The sequence below is a fragment of the Athene cunicularia genome, assembly GCF_003259725.1.
Source record: "Athene cunicularia isolate RWA chromosome 5 unlocalized genomic scaffold, athCun1 chr5_part1, whole genome shotgun sequence".
Lineage (NCBI taxonomy): Eukaryota > Metazoa > Chordata > Aves > Strigiformes > Strigidae > Athene > Athene cunicularia.
This window is the reverse complement of record NW_020799101.1, coordinates 14023365-14046981: the sequence shown is the minus strand read 5'-3', so window position 1 is coordinate 14046981 and position 23617 is coordinate 14023365. Positions and strand designations below refer to the sequence as shown.

The 23617-nt window shown below is 37.5% G+C and overlaps 1 protein-coding gene across 1 annotated transcript in view; it reads right to left on the bottom strand.

Annotated features, from left to right (window-relative positions):
• Positions 1-23617, bottom strand: part of SETD3 (SET domain containing 3) — a 42774-nt gene that overhangs the window by 14990 nt on the left and 4167 nt on the right. Inside the window, exons 2-9 of the mRNA XM_026849248.1 lie at positions 19266-19375; positions 17561-17653; positions 14109-14257; positions 12967-13039; positions 12185-12441; positions 1902-2031; positions 1353-1503; positions 774-818 (exon numbers count right to left, since the gene is read on the bottom strand). Of these exons, the coding sequence (XP_026705049.1) occupies positions 774-818; positions 1353-1503; positions 1902-2031; positions 12185-12441; positions 12967-13039; positions 14109-14257; positions 17561-17653; positions 19266-19368 (1001 nt within the window). The 5' untranslated portion in view covers positions 19369-19375. The remainder of the gene's footprint in view (positions 1-773; positions 819-1352; positions 1504-1901; positions 2032-12184; positions 12442-12966; positions 13040-14108; positions 14258-17560; positions 17654-19265; positions 19376-23617) is intronic.

The following is a 23617-nucleotide window of genomic DNA, read 5'->3' as shown; positions in this document are numbered from 1 at the left end:
GGGGGGGGGGGGGGGTAGGGAAAAAAAAGAAAAAGACCATTTCAGACATTTTCCTCTTTTTGGGAAGCAGTAATATCCAGGGGTTCCATGTCTCACATTTTATGTTTTACAAGCACAACTCCTGATGGCCCATAGGGACCTTTGCACTAATAATTTCTCCATTGTATTTTTGGATGGACATCACAAGATAACGATTCTCAAGTCTTATAAACTAGATGCTAGAGGGACTCCTCCACTTTTGAGAAGGCTTGTTTTTATTTGGACAGCACAAAGGCTTCAGTGTAGAAAGGGTGGGTGCCTTTCTAGCTGAGAAGCCATCCCAACCTTCACTTCTGCCATCCAGCCTGCAAGAGCATTAACCTCCTGTAAAAGAGCGGCCAGACTATTGGAGGCAGTAACCCCTTACCCCGCTCAGTCACAAAATGCCAAAACTCATTTATCAGACCTCCTAATTGTGGCGAGAAATTTCCATTAAAATTAGCATAATATTTGCTTATTTTCCAAGCAATACAAATACAAATCCTGTTACTGTAACATGCAACAAAATGTACTCTAATTTTAACTTGTACTCAGACAAGTTTACATAGCGTTAAATTTGTGTTCATATCTGTGCTACTAGATGTCTTGAACAGAATTGATGTATTTTGGTGTGAAGCCATATTGGCCAGTATATTCCTTTGTACTGTTAGTCCTTGTATACTCCAAGTAAGAAAAAAATTAATGGAATCACTGGATGTGATCAAAGTTAGTGGGTTTTTTTGAAAAGACACCACCTCTCAGCTGAGATAAGGTGACCATCAGAGTCATCTACTATTCCACTGCAATACATAACAAAACAAAATAAAAAAATCCATGTTTTTGTTGGTTTTCTGGGTTTGTAGACACAAAGATGGTTGAAGAATATTTCAAGTACTCATAAGTCCAAGGCAAAGTTGTGGGCAATCACTGCATCAATACTACTTAATAAGATTTCAATATTCTCAAAAACCTCTTGTGTACCGTTGAAGTAGAGACAACTCAATTTCTATCTCAGGAAAGCATCATGCCAAGTGTTGAGATTATACCGCGGCTGTCATTCCACCCCCACTCTCAGCCCCCAAAACACTAAGGCTGCTTGAAACAGTTAAAGCCAAAACCAGTTTAAGCTTCCACCTTGTTAACTTTCATTCCTTTGAACATAAAGCCCAAGGGTTTGTTCCTTTTGACCAAACAATTTTTTCCTCCTCTTCTTTGCGGATTCTCCCCTCTTTCCAATGTACTCATTAACATGGGGAGATTTCATTATGAGCCTTGCTGGATGCTACTTGATGGTTTCAGGCCAATGTGTAGGTGTACAAAACACAAACACACACCACACACACACACTTTCAGGGCCAGAAGCAGGAAGATCTGTCAGCATTTGCTGGTTACTGTCCCTTTCCCAGCTCTGGAAATCCTTTGAAGCAGGAGCCTTGAAGAGAAACTCCTCTCTGTGGAACTGCTGAGGCTTTAACTGCCCTAAAGCTAAGTAAAATAAAGTATTCAGAATGGAGGATCCTAGTGATCTACAGGGAAACAAGAATTCACTTTTTCTATTGGACATATTCTGCCTAACCTAACGAGGGAAAGCCAGTTCACTGTACAGGACAGGAGACAAAGCCAAAGATTATTTTACTTTGTAATAACAGTTTATAACTACAGAGGCATGCTTTGGAATTTTCAAACAGTCCAATTCACAAAGCACTGGGAATTACATCCACAAACCTGTGTCATTATATGACTTTTGTAATGGAAGAAAGATCATCCTACTTTGCAAAACCTAATAGAACAAATCCTAAAATTAAAAAGGTACCACAGGATTGAAACTTATTAAATCTAAATAACATACTTGCTTATTCTTTATGTCAGCAGTTTTTATTTACTTTCTGCCAATATACACAAGAAAGCACTGTTCCAGACTATTAGGGGATTCATGTAGCGGAAGCAGCATGGAATGACTCCTTCTGGTGCAATGGTATTTAACTGCACAGTCCCTTTTTCTGTACCTTCTACCTGCAAAAATTGTTCTTAGTTAATGAGACAGAAGTAGCATAACAGACAACTCAAACCATGACATCAACAACTCACTCAAGGGTCTGAAGGACTGACAACTCAGTTCACATGCAAAGCGGACATTACCACTTGGCTGATGGAGTACACAGAAATAATTTTGAACTGACTGCAGCAGTCTGCCTATAGATCTGCGGCATCTCCTTTATTAAATAGAGGCAAGACAGTGACGGACTTTTTAATATCCACTTCTTGATCACTGCATTTACAGAATATTTCTTAACATACAGAATTCTAAAAATACTAATCTTTCCCAGAGAAGGCAGCACTCAGGTACGACAGTTAAATGAGTGACCAGGTTTTCCTTTTATATATACACCTTTTCCTGTCCTTTTACAAAATGACTTAGAGTGGAATGCAGCCCATCTAAGGGCTGAAGGGATGAAGCTGGCCTGAGACTGGACATGTTTTGCAATGAGACAGCCTCCCCAGTCCCTCCCATCCCCATTAATGGAACAGAAAGACACACGAGGTCCATTATCTCCCGTGGTAAATCTCACAAAATAGAAGCTTAGTGTTCACGTTGAGCCTTAGATTGATAGGTTTTGTCTGCAGTACTTCATTCACGCAGGTACAGTAAGATAGCCACGGTAAATAGTTTCCTTGCAAAGGTCTATGCCTGCATACCATGACATATCATTTACTCTTTAGGCTCCTCCTTAGGTACAAGGCTTACCTTGTTTATTTTTTTTAGTGCAACACCTGTGCACTGTACACACACAAATTCATCACACAACTCTACTTGCAATTCAGTGAATCACAAGCCACAAATAAAATGTTGTGATGGAAAGCCTGAAGTGAACTGCTTTAAAAGGACAGGGACAGTATTTCCTATTCACAACCACTCCACATCCAGAGAGTTTTCTAACAAGCATTAATATTAGGCAGTATGGCCACAGTTTTGTTACCTGTGAACTGACTACTCAAGTTTACAGATAAATCATGCCAGGAGCCACTTGAGTAGAAGCTTGGAACACAATCATCTTAGAACTAAGGTACTGCACTGCACAACTGTCATGGCACACAGGGCATGGTACGTCCTGGAACCAGATGTACTAGGACTATAGTGCACAAACATCCAAAACTAAAAACTTAACACTTCCTCTTCAAATCGCATTCAATCCATAGCACAAGAAAATAAACTTTGGTTTACTTAGCAACTTATCAATCTCCTACTGTGTGGAGTATTAGCATTGGGTCTGACTGAAGAGGATAATCCACTTTGTAATTTAGTTAAATTACTAATTTTAACAAAGATAAGTCCCCTGTATAATTTTGCAGTGCTTAAAGAATACATCCTTTGAGTATTCCATTCTAAGAAACATCAGCTTGTTATCATATTTTAAATTTATGGAACATTTGTAACTGCTATTATATCAGGAAAAATATTAAATCTGAACAATAAGTACAAACTTTATATGAGAAAGTATACTTCTAAGTGCATGATGATCTCCTGGTGTCTGCTGAGGCACTCATTTCCACAAAAGACACAGACAACATCTCTGGGGATAAACTTAACTACCCCAGAAAGTACAACTCATGTTAAAAAATAAAAATAAAAGCAACTAACAGAAAAGCAAACAAAAATCCCCTCTCCACTCTGTTGGCTGTAAAAACAGATGCTTATCTGCATTCTCAACCAGAAGAGTGGTTGAGAACCCCATCTTCCAAAAAAATGCCTTAAATCCCATAATACTATCAAGAGAACGTATTATTCCTCCCAAATGTAGCTTAAACTGTGCAGAAACAAATTTTGTTTAGCACTGGCATATATGCTTTGAAGTACATCTCTGCCCCTTTAGAGGAAAGAGGGTGTTTAGGCTAGTACAACAGAATCCAAACCATTCAGAATATAAAATAAATTAAAACCTACTGATTAGAAGATCTTAACAATGAATGTCCAAAGAAAGATAACATCTATATCCAAAATCAAAGATATGTTTTATCCTGTCTGTCCTCCAACTTTAAAACATTTTGACTGTAAGAAATAGCAGACACCAAGTAGGACATGCCTGTATTTCGATCTAGGCCAGCACGGTCCAACTGGCGCCCATCAGCTGAATCTGGACCACAGGATGCCTCCATATGGCCTGCCACCTTTTCCTTGGAGGAGATAGGGAACAGCTGTTTGAGGAGCAAACGCTGCCCGAACAGCCAAACACCTCCTCCTGTGTCCGGCTGGCTCAAAGCCCAGAGCTGTCGCTGTATTCCTGTGGAAGGCAAGGAAGGAACAGGGGAAGAAGGCAGCAGACCTCCTACCCACGCAAGGACTTGAGCTCTTCATTTGTCTGAGACGGACAGATGCAACACAGCGAGCCTGTAGCTGCTTCTGCGATGGAGAGGGGCAGCCACAGGAATGGCCCAACAAAGCCCCAGGATCTGCCGTTATTGTCATCATAGCCGGGCGTGGGATATACCAGAAGTGACACAAAAATCAGGAATTTGGCGCATGTTTTCAAAGTCTAAACCACCTTACGGCAGATACACTAAGTGGTACAGTACAAGCACAGTCAACCTTCAGTTTTCTGCCAGCAAAACAGATTAAGGCAATATTTTGGCCCTTGCAGAGAGGAAAAAACACAGAAAGGCATAAATATATTCCATTATTAACTGCCTATTGATTTATTATTGATCAAGCAGAACAACTGAGGCACTGAAATTCAGACAAAGCAAATGAAATAGCAACACTATTTTACCTCTGTAACTACCCACTCCATGGAATTTTAAATTTCTGCTTAAGGTGACAGGTATAGTAGACAAGTAAACAAAAGGAAAAGATTTTATAGGGTTTACAACTCTGCTACCTTTCTTCCACCCATTTTTTACAGTGTCACTGACATCACTTCTGAAAAATATATCTGATCAGCATGCCAAAGAGTATAAATCAAGTAGGGAGGAAAACTGAGAACCCTAAGGACCTACCTGGTACATGATCAAAACTGTATTCTGCTTCCAAATACATTTGCTTTTGACTGCATACTGGTTGAAGTCTTTAGAAGCATTACATTATTCTCTATTATATCAACTTAAAAATAATAAACAACTTCTTAGCATTTGAATAGTTTAGTGTCTTAAAAGGCAGTATACTTGTCTGCATTCAACTCAAACATTTAGCACATGAAAGTTAAGTGGTGGTATCTTAAAGCCAAGTACAGAGAGGCACCAGACGTTCTACTTCACGCTGACCTGGAAATCATATGCTTAATGGAATAGGAGAGATTAGAAACAGTACAGAAAAATAACGTAAGAGCGGCATAAGTCATATTGAAAATATCATCACAACTTCAAAAATTGGTGTCAAAAATTAAGCTAGAGATGTGAAATCTCACCTAATATACCCAATATTGAAGAGTCAAATGTGATACCAGATTTTAAAGATGCTATAATACTATTTTGAGATCTAGAACTTAATGTGTTAAAATGTCCTAACTAAAATGTTATTCCAGTGCCCAACAGCTAATAACTGGATTTTAGAATTTCATTCACACTAAATCAATTAGTCAAATTTTATATGAATAATAAATCAAATTTAGTATCTGATCAAAAGGGATTACAGCCTCCAGGAAATTTCTGTCCAACAGTGCACACAAACAGATCAAAACATCTCTGGATAGATTACTGCAAGGATTGTATTCACAATGGGACTATAATAACACTTTCACAAGCATTGTCCAGATGTCAATACACACTAGTCAGAAAACTGTTATGACAGTGTTCCTGTGGAACACTGGATACAAACCAGACTACAGATACTATCTAAAAGTATTGACTTCTACCAAATAGATTCTATGAAAGAAAAAAAAAAGGAAAAGGTGTGATTCATGGGGCAGCTTCTGCCTTCTTGAGTAACAGTAGCTTGACAGAAGGCAAAGAACGCATTTGCAAGTATTTGCTCATTAATTTAGCAAAGAAACATAAAACTGAGTCAAAGAAAATGAAATTCACTTGCTAAAATGTTAAACAGGTGACTTTGCTTTCTCTATTCACTTTAATTCTAAAATTTTTACTGATCTTGTACTGGGGAGCCCAGCCCTGGACACAATACTCTGGGTGCAGCCTCACCAGTGCTGAGTACAGGGGCAGAATCACTTCCCTTGACCTGCTGGCCACACTTCTTTTGATGCAGCCCAGGATATGGTTGGCCTTCTGGTCTGCGAGCACACATTGCTGGCTCATGTCCAGCTCTTCATCCACCTGTACCCCCAAGTCCTTCTCTGCAGGGCTGCTCTCAATACATTCATCCCCCAGCCTGTATTGTTACTGGTGGTTGCCCCAACCCAGGTGCAGGACTTTGCATCTGGCCTTGTTGAACCTCATGAGGTTCACATGGGCCCACTTCTAGAGCTTGTCTAGGTGCCTCTGGATGGCATCCCATCCACCAGCCAGCTCTCTCACCACTTCTAGGTGCATACCATTAGGGCCCATGGACTTGTATATGTTCAGTTTGCTTCAAATTCCCTGATCTGACCCTCTTCCACCAAGGGTACATCTTCCTTGCTCCAGCCTTTCCTCCTGGTGTCTGAGACCTGGGATTCCTGAAGGCCAGTCATGCTAGTAAAGACTAAGGCAAAGAAGGCAATCAGTACCTCACCTTTTTTCATGTTCTGTGTCACCAGGTCCCCTGCCCCATTCAGCAGCAGGAACACATCTTCCCAAGTCTTCCTTTTGTCACCTATGTACTTCTAGAATCCCTTTTGGTTACCTTTGACATCCCTTGCCAGGTTCAATTCCTGCTGGGCTTTAGCTTTCCTAATCTCATTCCTAGATGATTGGACAATGTCTCTGTATTCCTCCCAGGTTACCTCTCCCTGCTTCTACCCACTGTATGCTTCCTTTTTGTGTTTGAGTTTTGCCAGGAGCTCTGTGTTCATCCATGCAGGCCTCCTGGTATTTTTGCCTGACTTCCTGCTCACTGGGATGGACGGCTCTTGAACTTGGAGGTGATCCTTCAATATTATCCATGTTTTCTTTCTTGGATCCTTTTTTCCTCCAGAGCCTTATCACACTCCAAGCAGATCCATGAAGAAGCCAATACTGCTCTCCTGAAGTCCAACATTGTGACCTTGCTTTTTCCTCTGCTCCCTTCTCTCAGTATCCTGAAGTCCACCATCTATCGCATGGTCACTGCAGGCAAGGCTGTCTTCAACCCAACAAACCCTTCCTTGTTTGTAAGTATGAGTTCCATGAATGCAAGCAGCACCTCTCCTCATTGGCTCCTCTATTGCTTGGGTGAGTTGTCATTGTTCTCCACAAATCTGGATTGCTTATAGCTTGCTGTGTGGTCCCTTTAATAGATATAAGGGTGGTTGAAGTCCTCCATGAGGACCAGGGCCTGCAAATGTGAGGCTATTTCTAGCTGTCTGTAGAAGGCCTCATTCACTCCCTCCTCCCTCCTGATCAGGCAGCCTATAGCAGATGCCCACAGCAATGTCACTCATATTGGGTTTTTTATAGACAGCTAGCTTGCTGGTGCCCTTTAGAAAAATCAGCAGTCCCTCAGTGGTCCAGAAACTACAGGCTAAAACCACTGTCCAAATCAATGCCAAACTGTCATCCTAGACAGTCCTGAAAAACTGCCCCTTTTTCCAGCATGTGAGGCAGCTATATACAGATACAACTTACACATGGAGTGTAAGTGAATGCATACAGCAGGCTACCATGGCAAAAGCTATGGCTAGATGATAAGTTCTGCTAGTTTCAGACCTACCACTTCAAAGGTTTTAAAAGTTAACTAAAATTATCATAAAATTGTCTTTTAGTAAGGTAGGTAATAGCCTTTACTATACCTGGGGAAAAGATACAACACTACTTCGGACCTATAGTGTCCAAAATGTAGTTCAGGCACTTCCACCTTCTCTAAGAGATGTTTGATGTCTTGTTTTGATTTACAGAAACTTCTCTGTAGTAGACTACAAACAGGCATGCAGATGCAACTGAAAATCAAACATGAAGATCACTGCATATTCTTTTAAAAAAGGTTCAAATTTGGTTGTATTTTCTTTAGAAACATAATCTCACTGTGAATGTCTGTAAACTATATGGCTCCCTCTTGTGCCAGTTATACCACATTTCAGTGTGCAAAAAGAATTCTAACATTAAGCCATAAATATCTGGGCTCTGTTCACCCTTTCAGTAGGCATGCAATGCCCGTAAATGTTAATGGAAGTCACACACATACCTTCCAGGGGAAGTTTGCAGCTTACAAAATTTCTCTTTGGAACAAACTACAAAAACATCTTGCAAACTGCAAGTCTGCTGCAATGAAAGTACTCCTTTGACCATTCGCTGTATTTTGATAGCAATGCAGAGGCCAAATGTGCCTTTAAAGTACATCTGTAAGAACTTTTAACTGTTTTTTAGTTATCAAATTACATATGTTTAGAAAGGTGTCAGTGTGGTTTATAGAGCCTGGCTAACATGCTCAAGGGTTTATTTTTGTCTACTCAACATCCCACCTGTTTCTGCTTATCAAACCAGACTACAGTTTAGCTTGCAACAGCTGTGAAATTCATAAATCTGTCCATTCTTCGTGTGTATCCAGACTAAGCACTTGAAGAAAAGAGTTAGAACTGCAGCATTCTGAGAAAGCCACCCTTATGGAGAAGCTAGGGAAATAAAACAGACCAGCACTTGTCAAACAATGTTTAAAACTGCACACCTATCAGAAGCCAAATTATTTTAAAAACAGTATAGCAATCCTATTTGGAATGAAAATGAAGCACTTAAGTGATTTCTTAACCCTTTTGTTCCTCCAGTCATTAGAAATATTTTGCAGACTAAAAATGCTGCAAAGAAATTAAATATTTTGTCTGCACAATATAATCCCTTTTTCTGTATCTTCAAATATCAAACATTTTCTACTTCAAGATGATACTTGTTTTACTTTCTACAGCAGAACAGCTATCAAGAAAGTAAATATAATTTTTTTTGGTTACAAAAAGTGTATTTGTAAATTTAAAAAAAATATTAGTCTGCATACCTGAAGTAGCATCAAAATCCTGGTCACGTAGGCCAGGTTTCATTAAAATACTTATGCTAAAGCAGTAGTAGTACTTAATGAAATGATGCTATACAAAAAGCTAACTTTCACTTTCATAAAGCTTGCAGAGTACACTGCATTTTACAGGAAAGTGGTTTTGCTTTGCTTTTTTTCATTTGTATGATGAATTTTTCTCTCCCCATTTCTTCCTTTTTCCATACGCTCATGAATTTCCAAAAACATTACCCTTAGTGCTAGTATTTTGCGGATCAACTTTGTTCATGAAACGATACGAGTGCATGCAAGATGATACTAAAATTCATTTCAGCTTTTCTGAATAATGAAAAATGGTACGTTGTTTTAGGGAAGAAAGAGGTGCTTTTTTTCTGTGAAGATTTTTCTCCACCATTTCATAAATTACAAGCTCTTATTTTTGAGAGCTGAAACAGAAATCAAAAAGTTTTAAAACTTTTCCATGAGTATTAATCAAAAGCATTAATAACAGGTACCCAGTACATTCACTTGTCATTCCTGGAGACAGATGAAATGATATATTCTCCTAACGTGACATTTACTGAATACTAGTATAGAAATATTCAGCTGAAATTGTGGTCATGTGGCAGTGCTGAAGCATGACACCAATCAGTCAGAACACACCTAAAATTTACCTAATATTTATTAACACTCATTCTCCAATGAGTAAGTGAATAAAGCAAGTGATTCCTACCTGATCTACCGTCATCATGAAAAGCATTTATCATGAGAATTAAAATATATATATATATATATGTCTGGTCTTGATTTCTGATCACAAGTGACCAGAACCCACCTTTTAACAAGTCATATAAAAGGCAACAGCACAGTACTAAACACTTTCTTGGGTATACTAATATAAAGCTCAGAAAGACTGAAATTTATTTAAACATATATTTTCACAAAGGTTTCCCATTGCTGCAGATCAAACCGAACTGAATCAGTCTCAACAATATCAGACCGAGAAGTCTTCCTCCATGAGCTACTGTATCAGCTTCCATAGAATTGCAAAGGTAAAACAGAAAATATAACAGAGCTGTGTAGTAAAGGCTTGTTAAAGCACATCACCATCACTGAAGTTCCAAAGATAGTCTGACCCTAAAGTCATCTCATGTACACTATTTTCTTTGCTCAAACTGTAGCTTTTCTTATAACAGTCAACAGCATGGACTTTGATGTGGAATATACATTTTTCAGTGAGAAATTACTTTGACCACATCAGCCTAAATAATATACAAATGATCTCTGATTAGCTTTAAGAGACAATATTAGTGTGTATTTGCCATCTTAAAACTGATTATGTGCCACATGAAACTTTCATAAACAAAAAATGTTTTGTCAAACATTTAAGCTGCTTTTCACATAATAGGCATCTCATGCTTCAGCTGATGTTACACCACTGCATTTTATATACATTCTTCAGTTATGCTTGCATCACTTTAATATCAGTCTACGTGTATTCATCAATCCCTGAAAAGCAGTTCTGAAATACTGGACACATGACAGTCAAAATCCAGGGTGTCATTCCAGATCTCACTCCTCTGTCCTGTATTTCAGTGGGTTTTTTTAATTAATGTTGTGACCACAACCTCTCACATAATACTACTAGTGCAGGATAGTAGAAGTATTTAGGGGAAAAGATATTCTAAAGAAATAAAATTTACAGCTCTGCTCAAGCAGTATAATTTGATAAAAAAAAAGTGAAAAGCTGGAAGGTCAGTTGCAGACTGGCAGCCTATAATAACACATGGCAAGAAAAGAGTTGGCTAAACTATCATTTCCTGAATTGTGACACCTGGAAGGAAGAATTTTGTTCCTTCCCAATAATAAAGCCATTGTTCCTACCCTACTCTTTGCCTCAAGAATGAAGTGCATCTTATTTTGTTTTCACCTACTATTTTCATGTACTTTAGTTTTCAAAATTTATCCCTCTGCTCCTTATACTTGGTAAATTGACACTGTGTTTGAAACATGAGTTCTTCAAACACCAAACAGCTATGCAAAGTAATTTAACTTTTGTTGATTTAAAACAGTCAATGGAAAAGCTTTGGAACTCTGATAACTTTAAAAAAGAATAGAATCAATTTATGTCTTCTGACCTCTCCTATGGCCAGAAGACCTGTCTCTAGACCACACAATTGTGGAAATTCAGTACATAGAGTCATATGCTTTTTACACAAATTGTGTCAGAAAAAGCTTTGAATGTTTAGATTTTGAGCACTACCTTGACAACCACACATCACCATTCACTTACATCAATTATGTCTAGACATCAGTCAGTAACAGTTCTATCATAGAAACTCAGTTTAAATCATTATTTCAGAACATGATGAAAAGTTCACCCATCTCAAGCCTCCCCATACTCAAATCATTACCAGATGAGTTTATCTTTGCATTTGAAAGCAATCAAATTAATTATGTTAAATAGAACAGTTAATCCACAGTCACTGGAAACACAACATATGCAATAGTTTTATTCTATGTCAATTAACAATTATAATTTTACTTTGTTTACTGCAAACCATACATTTTTCAAAGAGTCACAGAGGCATAGGTTGTAGATCTCTGCAGGTCACCTACCCCAACTTCCCACAGGCAAACTTCTCGAGTCTGGCTACCAGTTGCAAGTTGAAAATAATAACTGGATCATCCCTTGGATCATCCCTTATCTCCTTTTACCCATAATAAACAAATCCAGCTCCCTCAGTCTCTCCTTGTAGGGATAAAGGGCTGAAGCAAATGACATCTTAATAGCCCTCCTCTGATCTCACTGCAGTTTGTCAACATGTCTCTTGTACTGGTGGGCCCAAAACTGTACAGTATTCCAGATGAAGCCTCACCCAGTGCCAAACAACAGGCAGTAATCACTCCTCTCAACCAACTAAATACATTCTTATATATTCATAAGCCTACTGAACTGTGAAATTTTAACAGCAGTTCAAAAACCAGCAAGAAATTACTTCAATGATTCAAAATTTTAAGAGCAATACACTTGCTCTATTATTTAGCACCACTGTTTTCACACCTTCCTCAATAATCATCATAAGGACAATACATACTTTATATTGCATTTAAGATGCTTACCTGAATAACTTTGTAGAAATAGGCATACTGTCGAGCTGTGTTTTTATATTGGCTAAAAACATCGTGTATGGCCTGAGTTGACTGAAGATACTGCACTTCATCTTCTTCAAAATAGAGAGGAGTGTCATATTCACTGGGGAGTGTCTGGATGTAGGGCAGCCAGAAAGAGTTGGGGTTGGCTCGCTCACAAAGAAGATGAAATGCCAATGTTATATTGCCCATGGCTTGAAGAATTCGATCTTGAGAATACAGTGATCCTGAATTAACCCAGAAAGGTGAGGCACTAAATTAATTGTCCATGGAAAATATCATTCTAGATTTAATTTAAATGAACATGATGAGATAATGTATAAGAATTTTCAACAAAGGAAAATAAAGCTTTTCAGGTTTCTAAAATATTAAGCTGCCCACACTGTATTATGCTGCAAGTTATTTGACAGCATAAATGCCTTGTACAATTGCATGATGGAAGACATGAAGAAACTAGAACAATACTCTCAGTATCTCAGAATATTTTATCACCAAGTATTATAAAAGCTATGTGATATGTATTCAAAATAACACACACGCTTCTGGAAGATATCTAGTGTGCTCAGCCAGAAACAAAGAGGAAAATTAAATTCTTTCCACTGACACTTCAAGCTTCTAGGTATTACAAACCTGATGGTCGGCACGATAAGCAAGTCCTGTAATAAAGGAGATCAGCTAAAAAAAATAAAGTCTCCTATTAAATGTTCCTATACATATCAACTTCTTGCTTAAGAAATTCCTTAAGCTCTTACCTAATACTGAATTTTTAGCTGACTCAACAGTCATCAACAGTTTTCTAGGAACCCACAGAAACAACTCTTCAGCCTACAGAAAGGAAAAAATACATAGAGGGTCAGTTAGCATTTATATGATATACCCAGTGTCTCAAATATACATCACCTTTAAATTACAGGGGTTCTTTTTGTTTGTTTGTTTTTCTTTTTAAAATCAGAATTATTCTAAATCAAAATTCTTCTTTCTCTTCCACTACAAATTAAACAAACATGCTATGTTTCATGTTGCAGTAACCAGATGTTCCAATCTGCATTACACAAAACTTAAAACAAAGATATTACAAAATAAAGTCCTTCAGTTTGGAACTGCTAACATTTAGATTGCCCACACAACCTCAGATCTACCAAATATATTATATTGCTATTAACTGTGTGATCAAATATTTTCTCCCAATCGGGTTTTTTTCCCATTACCCATTCCTATTTTAGAAAAACTGTTCAGGACTTCTATCAAGTCAGCAGCGTTAGCCTTATTAACTATGTGCTCCTAAATCCCTAAAAAGAATATAATTTTCTAATTTTGTCTCTACAACAGGTGATTGTTCTTCAAAGCTGTTTCCCATCTGTAAAATGGGAATGGAAAGAGGCAATCTTAAATGCCTACCTTTAACAGTTAGTTAATTGTGTGTGTCTATATTCCTTACCTAATGATCAAAAGATACTCTACAATTATCAGGTAATTTTGGTTTTTTGATTTTCACTCGAAAATAAGTATTGCAAATACCTCTTTCTGAGCAAAAGACCAGTGCTTTAAAAGAAGGGACATGAAAGAAGAGAAGAGACTAAGTAGTTAGAAACCATGGAAGAGATGTATACATCAATGGGGTAGATTGCTCTGGTGTATAGGTAAACTGTATAGGCCATATAGAGGAAAAAAAAAAAGACTGATTAAAATTCACAGTATTATCTAATAGTCATCAAAAATAACACTAAATTTTATCAGTAATTTTATTTCTTAAGTACATAGAGTTGAAAGTATTTCAGAGCATCAGTTTCATAAGCAGTCAAGAGGGGGAAGGGAAGGTGGTGAGTGTTTCAGAGCTCTGCAACTACATTCCAAACACGATTTTCTAATCTAAGTCAAATATTCACATGCTCACCTTTATCTCTCTTGTTGCTTTCAGACCAAACCCCTCCTCTTCAAAGTTAGCTATTTCAAAACCCTCTGTGGATGCTCCATTTTCAGTTGCCCACTTTATCAATTCAGGGAAATAGTCATCTCTTTTTCCATCAAAGACAACAGACAAACCTATACACACAATTTATTAAAAAACAAATGCAGAAATAAGAAGATCTAGAAAGATAAAGAAGTTCAATATAAAAACACATGTAAAAAGCTATCTGTTATCCCACAGCAGTTCTGCTTTGAAGTAGCTGAGTCAGAACTGGTCTTTGTTAAGTGTTACTCAATAGTATACAAATGTCATACCCAATTTTCATCAACTTAAATATGCTGCCACACTGGCTTACCAGTCATCTTAAAAACACAAGCACCTAAACTGAGCTGTGATGAAATGTAAAACTCCCCTTCTCTTTCCCTTTTAAATAAGCTGAGCAAAAATACTTCCCAGCTTAATACTGATGATAAATGCAATCACTACATGTTAATACATTCACACACAAGGAGGAATTTGAGAAGCAAGCTGAAATTTCATTAATTCAGCACCGGAAATGACAATAAGCAGATCTCAAGCTCCTTCCCTCACATACAAAGCAGTTAGCTTTTTTTCTGTAGCATATGGATCTACTTAGATAACTAAAGACTGATCCTCCTGACGTCACAGAGCTTGTCCAAATTTTTTCCACTTTGCTTCAACAGGCTTGTGGTCCCTTGGTGGAATCACAAGCCTCCTTCATTTCCTCAGCTTTCCCCTTTACCATCATCCAATTTGAACATATGCATTATAGTTCCTGGCTTTACTCAGCCAGCATCTTTTATGTTTCTTTGCCTCTGTGTTCTCTTCAACCCAAACTCTAGTATCAGATCATGTTAAAAATGTCCAAAAACTGATGAAATGCTCAGGCCATTTGAGGAGTGACAACACATCATCAGCAAGTTGCTTACATCTGAAGATATTTTGATTAAGCACAGATGATAAATACATCTTTAGATTAAAGGGATTTAAGGAAAGTAATATTAGTGTACTTGTAATATTCCCTCCCACTACAAGTCATGCATTTCAAGCCTCAGAACCAATCAAATATGCAGTTAACATAAAAGTCCAAGTAGCATCTGAAGCTATAGTCTTTGATGATGCAGTAGAAAAATTCAATAAACTATTTTTTCAATGCAATGAGAATGTGATGTACAGAGGTTTGGTTTTTGTTTTTTTGGTTTTTTGTTTTTTGTTTTTTTTTTAAAGTTGGCATTCTCCCTTTATTTCATACTCCCTTCAGTATGCTATTTTCCCCAGAATAGATTCAGAACTAAGGTCTCACAAATCTAGTAAGACTAGTTGCATAGCTTTTAAAGAACTTTATAGGTGTTTATACTGTCTGGGACTTTGCTCTTCTGATTTCCAACACTGACTACTGTATAAGGCTACTAGAAGCTTTTAACATCCAGCTTGCATTTGGAACCTTTCTGTAAGCATCTCTGAAATTCTGCCTCTGTTCCTCATATATCATGTGGTCAATACTTCCCATATTTTTCCAAAGTAAAGAGAAGAGCGTCTTCTTTAAATTACGAGTGCTATTGGGGAACAATTTATTTCTATACTGGACAACATACAGCTATACTGATAAAAATCTATATTGAAAAATTAGATTTATTAAAAATTTTGCTAATGAGTCAAACAAGGAGAAATTTTAAAAAGTAAAAATACTCAGTTTACAAAGTAAGATTCTATAATTAAGATCATTTTAGTTCACATTCAGCAACCCAGTGTTCTATTCAAGAAAAGCACATAGTATGACGCTTTAGGCAAGATATATTCATTTGTACATCTTACAGTTCCTAAAAGCAATTTATACTTCCTTTGCTAATTGTTTAAAGCCTTTATTAAGCTAGAAAACTGTGTAGTATAAATTACTATGTTCCATTAAATAATAGTTTTGAAAGACACCATACTATTCATACTCACTATGTATGTAAAAGTGTTACATTAAAAGCCATTTGTATGTCAACAGTGCTGTGGTTAGTAGGTTTTGCATCGTTCAAGGAAAAAATGTGTTCTGTTAAAATAATACTGTTAGACTAGTTCTACCATAGCAGACATTTCCCCCATGAATGTTTCAGTCTTTCTGGTGCAGAAGAAAGATACAGTGAGCAGCCCAACCCTAACACTAAATCTGTTCTTATTAACCTAAATTATGTTTTATCATAACACATGTATTACAGCATAAAACCCAGGACATGTACCATACATTTATAGAAGTCATGGGACAGGAAAACAATGAATCAAGTTCACCTCTACAGAGCTACACTCAAACAAACAGTATCATTTATTCTTCCATATGCATTCTGCCAATAACTGATTTTCAGAGTTTTAAAAGTCCCTTCATGAGTAAGATTCTTATGCACTAGTCAAAATTATGAAAAACAGGTGTGAAAAGGACATTTCAAGCCTCTAAGTACTTCTTCAAGCAAGTACATGAACAAGCTCCATTTTAAATGCAGTCTGGCTTTCTTGCCATCATGATATAAATATCACAGAAGAAAGAATTGTTTCAGGACTTCTTCAGGTATGTCTAGCCACAATCCATTCATTCCCATGTTAAAAAGTTATTTTTCTGTCATTAAAATACAGCAGTCATAAAAGAAGTTAATTTTACTAAAATTACATGGAAAGCATTTTTTAGAGCATGCCTCCAAATAAAAAAATTTTAAAAAACAAAAATCAGCAATGGTGAGCTATTGCAGAACACACTGGAAGGAAACTGTTCTTATTTGAAAAATAGTACCTTAACTTAGGAAAACTGGCAATAAAACTCCATATTAACTGTGGTACCACAGTCATTTGTCTGCTTGAATTTTACGCTTGATTTATAGCAGATAGATTTATTAGCTGATGTGTTTATTTTGTGCTTTTATATATTTTTGTCGTAATTTAATGTCATGGTGTTGAATTGCTGAAACTGCTTCTATGTTCAGTAAAACATTCAGGTTAAAATAAAATAGTTACAAAATTAAATTTGAAATGTTCAGATTTATAGAGGCAGAGGGGCAGACTATGCAGTAAGGAATTGAAAAGACCTATTATTCTCAAAGGATTTTACTTCTAGTTCTTCGGATTGTCATCACAATCTCAAGGTTTTTTTTCCACTTACCAGACAGAATTATCACATGATCATTTGACTGTGATATTGACTCAGAATTCTAAGTATTAAAATGGTTAATGACAGTGGTTATGCCCACCAGAACATTTCAGAAACATTTGCAAGTGTAAGAAGCAACTGCATGTCAGAGAATTAAGATTTTTGTCCCAAAATAATAGGATTGCATAATATTTATAAAACAACAACAAAAATATAACTTTTAACTGTCAACAGACAATTCTTTAGGCACATCAATACTCTGAGCCACCCTTCTCTTACAGGTTTTTGAATTTACCTTTTTGCTTTTTGCGAATTTTCTCAACAAGTGAACGAATCTGTACATATTCTTCCCATTCCTTACCAGGACCTGGAGTAGGACTGCTGCATTCTGGAAATAAAAATGCCAAATGAAAACATTTTTTTCTTAATAGTGTGTGCCCGTATATATATATTAACATGAGAGAAAAAGTCATAGTTTAACAGTAACTTTAACTGAACCTTAGTACTATTTATCCTTCAAACATGTTTACATGGTAAACACTGTAATCTCTATTGTTATAAACATCCCATTCTTTGATATGTAATAGACATATTTGAAATTTTTACAGTATAATGTACCTCAAGTTATTTTATTTTGTATTCTTTCAGATATAAGAAGTGTTAAATGTTTCACAAGCTAGGAACTAAAAAAGGTAAACAACCAGACCACTGAAGTAGATAGTCCCTCAGGTAAAACAAACAAACAAAAAGTTTCAGTAATCCAAGCAAAGCACCCTGTTTACATTAGCCTGCTTGCCATAATTCTTGCTGTAATGAAAGTAGATGATAATAGCACAGAGCTTACCTTAGCAATTGAGAAATTTGCTGGTACATACATTTGACCTGCCTAGTCAATAGTGTTTTCATAGATGCATGTGTACTGGAAGGACAATCAAAGGAACACTTATAGCCAAGCTTTAGCTCTAGATTACATCCACAGTGTCTCTGACAATATTCTAAATGCCAGTGTGTGGATTTCTTGATCTAAGCCATGTAAATCCAAGTGGACAGCTGAAGATTACTTTACTCAACTGATTTGAAAAATCTTTGCATTGAATAAAATATGGAAGCTTGACAAAAAGAACAGCTGATACATGTCTTTGCTTAGAAAATTAGATCTACGTTTTATTTTTGGTAGCAAAGCAGAGGCCAATTGTAACATAAGCATCAAACTGATCTGCCAATTCCTTGTCTCCTCTTTGTAAGCAATGCTAAAGAAATATTCCAATTTTTCTAAGGCAACATTTATATGTGTCCAGGATATGAAAATATGGACACTTGTGCTTCAAGAACTTTAGCTCAGCACAGTTACTAATGACAGTAGCAAAAGCGAACAGTATTTTAGCATTACCATATGAAATTATGCTCTGCTTTTCATATTTACTAGAAATAATGGATGAGTTCAAATTTCCTCAACAAGTGAAACAACCTCTGGTCTATACACAAGAACTAAACACTACAAAAAAAGTTTCCAAACAAGAAGAAAAAACCCATTTTTATTGGGGAGACAAAAATATTAGTGCAGTCGAACTGAGTTGCATTGCTGCTTTCCACAGTTAATTCCTACATTCTGATACCAGTTCAAAGTATTCAAAAGTTAAATAGAAACAGTGTAGCTCTTGAGGTTTACAAGAAAAACATTTTTGACAACACTGCAATGTCACATTACCTAGAGTAGACCAGTATTTATGCCTGTGTTGAGATGTAAAGCCAAAAGCTGCCAGCAATACCGTATTTCCAATACATACAAATATAAAAAAAACAATAATGGTACATACTGACAGTGTTATATACTCTGAGATACATACTATACTATACTATCTTAAGGAAGATGAAGTAGCAAGTTGGCCACTTAAAGGAAAGGCATAGAATTCATTAGCTTCAATAAAAGAATAAGAGAATGTTTGTGAGTGGTCTCCACACCATCCCCTTTCCCATAGAGGCATAAAGCTGAAACTTACTTTGCAATAACTCACTAATTAGATTCAACATTTCCTTTGGAGATACTGTTGCTGTGGCTCCTGTACCTGACTTCTGAGTTTTTACTCTGCTCTTCTTCCCCATCTTCCAACTAAAACAGATTAAGAAGCAAATTGTCACCAATTACTAAGAAACAAAATACAATAATGATGAATGGACAAGATCTTATTTAAAAATAAGATAAGGAGTTGTTTCTGGCACATATGTAGGTGCAAGTATTATTTGCATGGCCTGAATGCAAGACAACCACAGTGCAGTCTGAAGCAATATTTCATGTAGTTGCACATTAACTACCTCAGGGTAATTAGAAACTAGAAATTATATATAGAAAAAAATACATCATTCTGATCACTTGCAAATTCATTAGTTAATGAACAAATATGGATAGCAAAGTATCCATGCTATACAAAACCAGGTTGTTTTACCTCATCAGCTGCACTGTGGATATCAGCTGAGCTGGTATTTGCAACTGCACTAAAGTAGTAATACAAAATGAATCGAAAATTAAATACTTAATTTCAAAATAAAATCAAAATATCCCATGTATGTCTTTGCAGCTTGTGGTTCAAGACAACCAGTTAAGGAAAACTTATTTTCAGTTACCACAAAAAACAGATCATCCTAGGCTGGCTTTCCAATATACAGAGCCCCTTGTTCTCATGGAGGACTTAAATCACACATCTACTGGAGGGGCAGCACAGCCGGGTGTGAAATAGCCAGAGAATTTCTAGCATGCACTGGGAGCAAATTTTAATGCTGGCGCTGAACAGGCTTCTAGGGGAGGGGTTGTACAAGACCTGGTACACATGAATAAGGAAGAACTGTTCATGTTTATGATGGGCAACAGAAGCCTTGGATGCAGTAATCATAAAGTGGTAGTATAAGACCTTGATGCAAGAAAGGAAGGAAAGAAGCAGACTAAAAACATTGGACTCATGACAGGAGAGTTGGTGCTTGTTCAGGTAATGGTAAGCAGAATGCCCTGGGAAGCTGCAAAGGAACCCACAACAGCCAGCCATCTTCCTGAACATTCCTCAGAGCAAAAAAACAAGCCTTCCCAACATGCAAGAAAATTAGGAGGCACAGCAGGAGGCCAGCTGACTGTACATGGGATTCCTCATTGACTGAGCTCAAGCGAAATAGAAACATATGTAAAGTAGAAGCAGGGACAGGCAACCCGAAGAGAATATAGATGCACTGTCTGGGCAAGCAGATTCTGAATTAGGGAGGCCAAAGCTTGTCTGGAGTTGCAGTTAAAGATGGATGTGAAAGGCAAGAAGATACACTTGACAGGTATACCATCAGCAAAAGACAGATTGTGGAAAGTGTAGTTCAGCTGCAAAATCAGGAAGCAACCTAGTGATGAAAGGTACAGAAAAAGCTGAGGTACCCAACACCTTGGGCATGGTCTTTTACCAGCAAGGTGTGCTCTCAGGCTTCCCAGGTTCCTGCATCTAGTAGCAAATCTTGAGGAAGGGAGGATCAAGTTATAGACTATTTAGGTAAGCTGGACCTACACAAGTCTGTAGGACCAGATGGGAAACATCCAAGGTACTGAGAAAGCTAGTTGATGTCACTGAAAGGCTGCTGGCTATCACCTTCGAAAAGTCACAGTGATTGCCTTTGACAGAGAACAGGTAACTTACAAACAAACAAAACCCAAGAGAAAAGGAAAGTGGGGGCAGGAGGGATAAAGGATCCAGGGAACTAGATAATGGTCGTCTCACCTCATTTGCTGTACAAGATGTAGAATGAATCATAAAGAGAAGCTATTTCCAGCACAATGGACATGAACGTGACTGGGATAAGACAACCTAGACTCCTAAAGGCAAACCATGTACAACCAACCTGACTGCCTTCTGAAGAGAAGTGGCTCTGTGGACCAGGCAGAAACAGTGGTTGCCAGCTGCTTTGACTTAAGCAAGGCTTTTAACACTGTGTTCCATAGCATCCTGGCTGTCAGACTGAGGAGATGTACACTGAATGGTGGACAATAAAAACTCCCTGGGCCATGAAGTTCAAAGAGTTGTGGTTAATAATTGTAAGTTTAACTGCCAGTTGGTTAAAAGCAGTGGTCAGTACTGGTCAACATCTCCATCAGATTTGGATGCTAGGACAGAAAGCATCCTCAGCAACTTTACAGATATAATATAAAACAGGGAAAACAACCAACACGTTGAAGGGAGAGCCACCACTCAGAGAGACCTCAACAAACTGGAGGAAGTGGCCAACAAGAACTTTATAAACAAAGACAAATGTAAAGGGTCCTGCATTTGGAAAGGAAAAAAACCCCTATACAGCATTACAACTGCAGAAAAGGACTGGGAGACTCTAGCAGACAGCAAGTTGAACATAAGCCAGAAGTGCACCCTTAAAGCAATAGAAACTAACTATAGTTTGAGCTGCATAAGCAAGAGCAGAAACAGCAGGTCAAAGTAGTAATTATTCCCTTCTGCTTGTTGCTGGTGAGGCCACGCTTAGAGTACTTTATAGTTTTGGGCCATGCAGCACAGGAGATACTGACGAACTGGAGCACATCCAGAGGAAGGCCATTAAAATAGCAAAAGGGCTGACACATGAAAGACATGAGGAGGGAGCTGGGTTTGTTCAGTCTGGAGAAGAAAAGGAGCCCACAACTGTCTTCACCTATGTAACAGGGTGTTATACTGGAGGCAGATTCTCCTCAGGCGAGAACAGAAAAAGGCCAACAGGCAACAGTCACATGATCTTGCAAGGGAAATTCAAAACAGATGTAAGGAAACTCATCACCATGAGAGTGGTTGAGCACTGGAACAGTATGGCGTTTAACAGCATCTCCAAGCAACTTTGGAGAATTAAAAAAATTTGACTCAGCAAGGCCCTAAGCAACCTGATATAACTTTGAAGTTGAAGAAAACTGAGCTTCTCAATCTCCAGAAGTCCTTTCCCATCTACATTTTTCTATGTTTCTACCTTTTACTACAAGCAATGTTTGCACCTGTGTATGGGCAGCCTATGTAGTCTATATGGTATATAATATCTCCCTGTACAATTTTGAAGATTTTATGTCCAGTTACTTCGCAGTGAGAGGGGACTCAGACACATCCAGGTAACTTTGGACATCGGAAAGTTTTCAACTGCCTGGGTCATCAAGATCACCTCAGCCATAACAGCTGTAAGTTATCACACACTGCACAGAAAAATCCATAAAAATGCTAAACAAAAATGCTAAACATCACTGTATAGAAGTAGTATTTTGGATCCCAGGTGTTCTGAGCACTCTGTATATATAAAAAGGATCCTTTTATCCTCGGTCAGTGTAGCTAGCTTATGCAAAATGAAATGTTTCTTCCCATACTCATATCAAAAGCTATTGTTCTTTGGCAGGTGATATTAATACTGGAATGTATCGACCAGCAGGAAAAGCTGCTTCTCCACACTAGCCAAGGCTGAAACAATTGCAATCCATATGTTAAGTAACTGTATAGGGGAGATCTTTTAAATACAAATGCTAAACATTAAAAAACTTCTATTGGGAAAGGTAGATAATCTGGTTGCTTTCCTTTCCCAGAGTGAACAAGAAACTACCAAACCCAAGGCTTATTTTATGTACTAACTTTGAATGATCAAGAATCAAATTAACAGTGCTAACTTATTAACCCAAAATTAAAAAGAGCTCAAAACTGATTGAAAAGAGAACACCTTGTAACAAAAGGGAAATAAATCTAAGCCAAAACTATAAGGTGTTTTCAAAAAGGAAAGCAAACAAGCCAAATCCTTTCATCTTCCAACAACAAAGACAGTGCAAGGAACAAGACTATCCCTGAGTACATGTAGACTGAAGTCCTGGGGCATAATCCCCCTGCTCCAGTTTTAGCTCTCTCTAGCAGATATCAGAGGCTCAAACAACCCATCTGCACTGCTTAATTTTATCAGTCCTCCTTGAGTTGCATAACTAACTTGTCCAGTACAGCGTCTGTATTGAACTGCTGAAGAGCCCTCATATGCGGTCTGGTAAGGAGTCAGTGTAATCACACTGGCTGGTCACACCCCCTGAAGTTTATAAATTAACACTGGACATCCTCTTGAAAGACACTACCACAAGCAGTTGCATTTGATACGAGATTTGATAACATTTTTCAGGTCATATGAAGCAGAGAATAAAGCTCATTATGAGATCCATATTGAATCTATAACAGTACAAACTGGAAATAGGATCAATATAAATGACCAGCCTGCCATAATATACTGTAAGACAAAGCCATAGAAGAAAAATACCAACAAAAAAAAAACTTAGAAAAGTTTCTTTTCGTGGTCTTCCCATTACACACTTTTTCCTTCCCCCCCCCCCCCC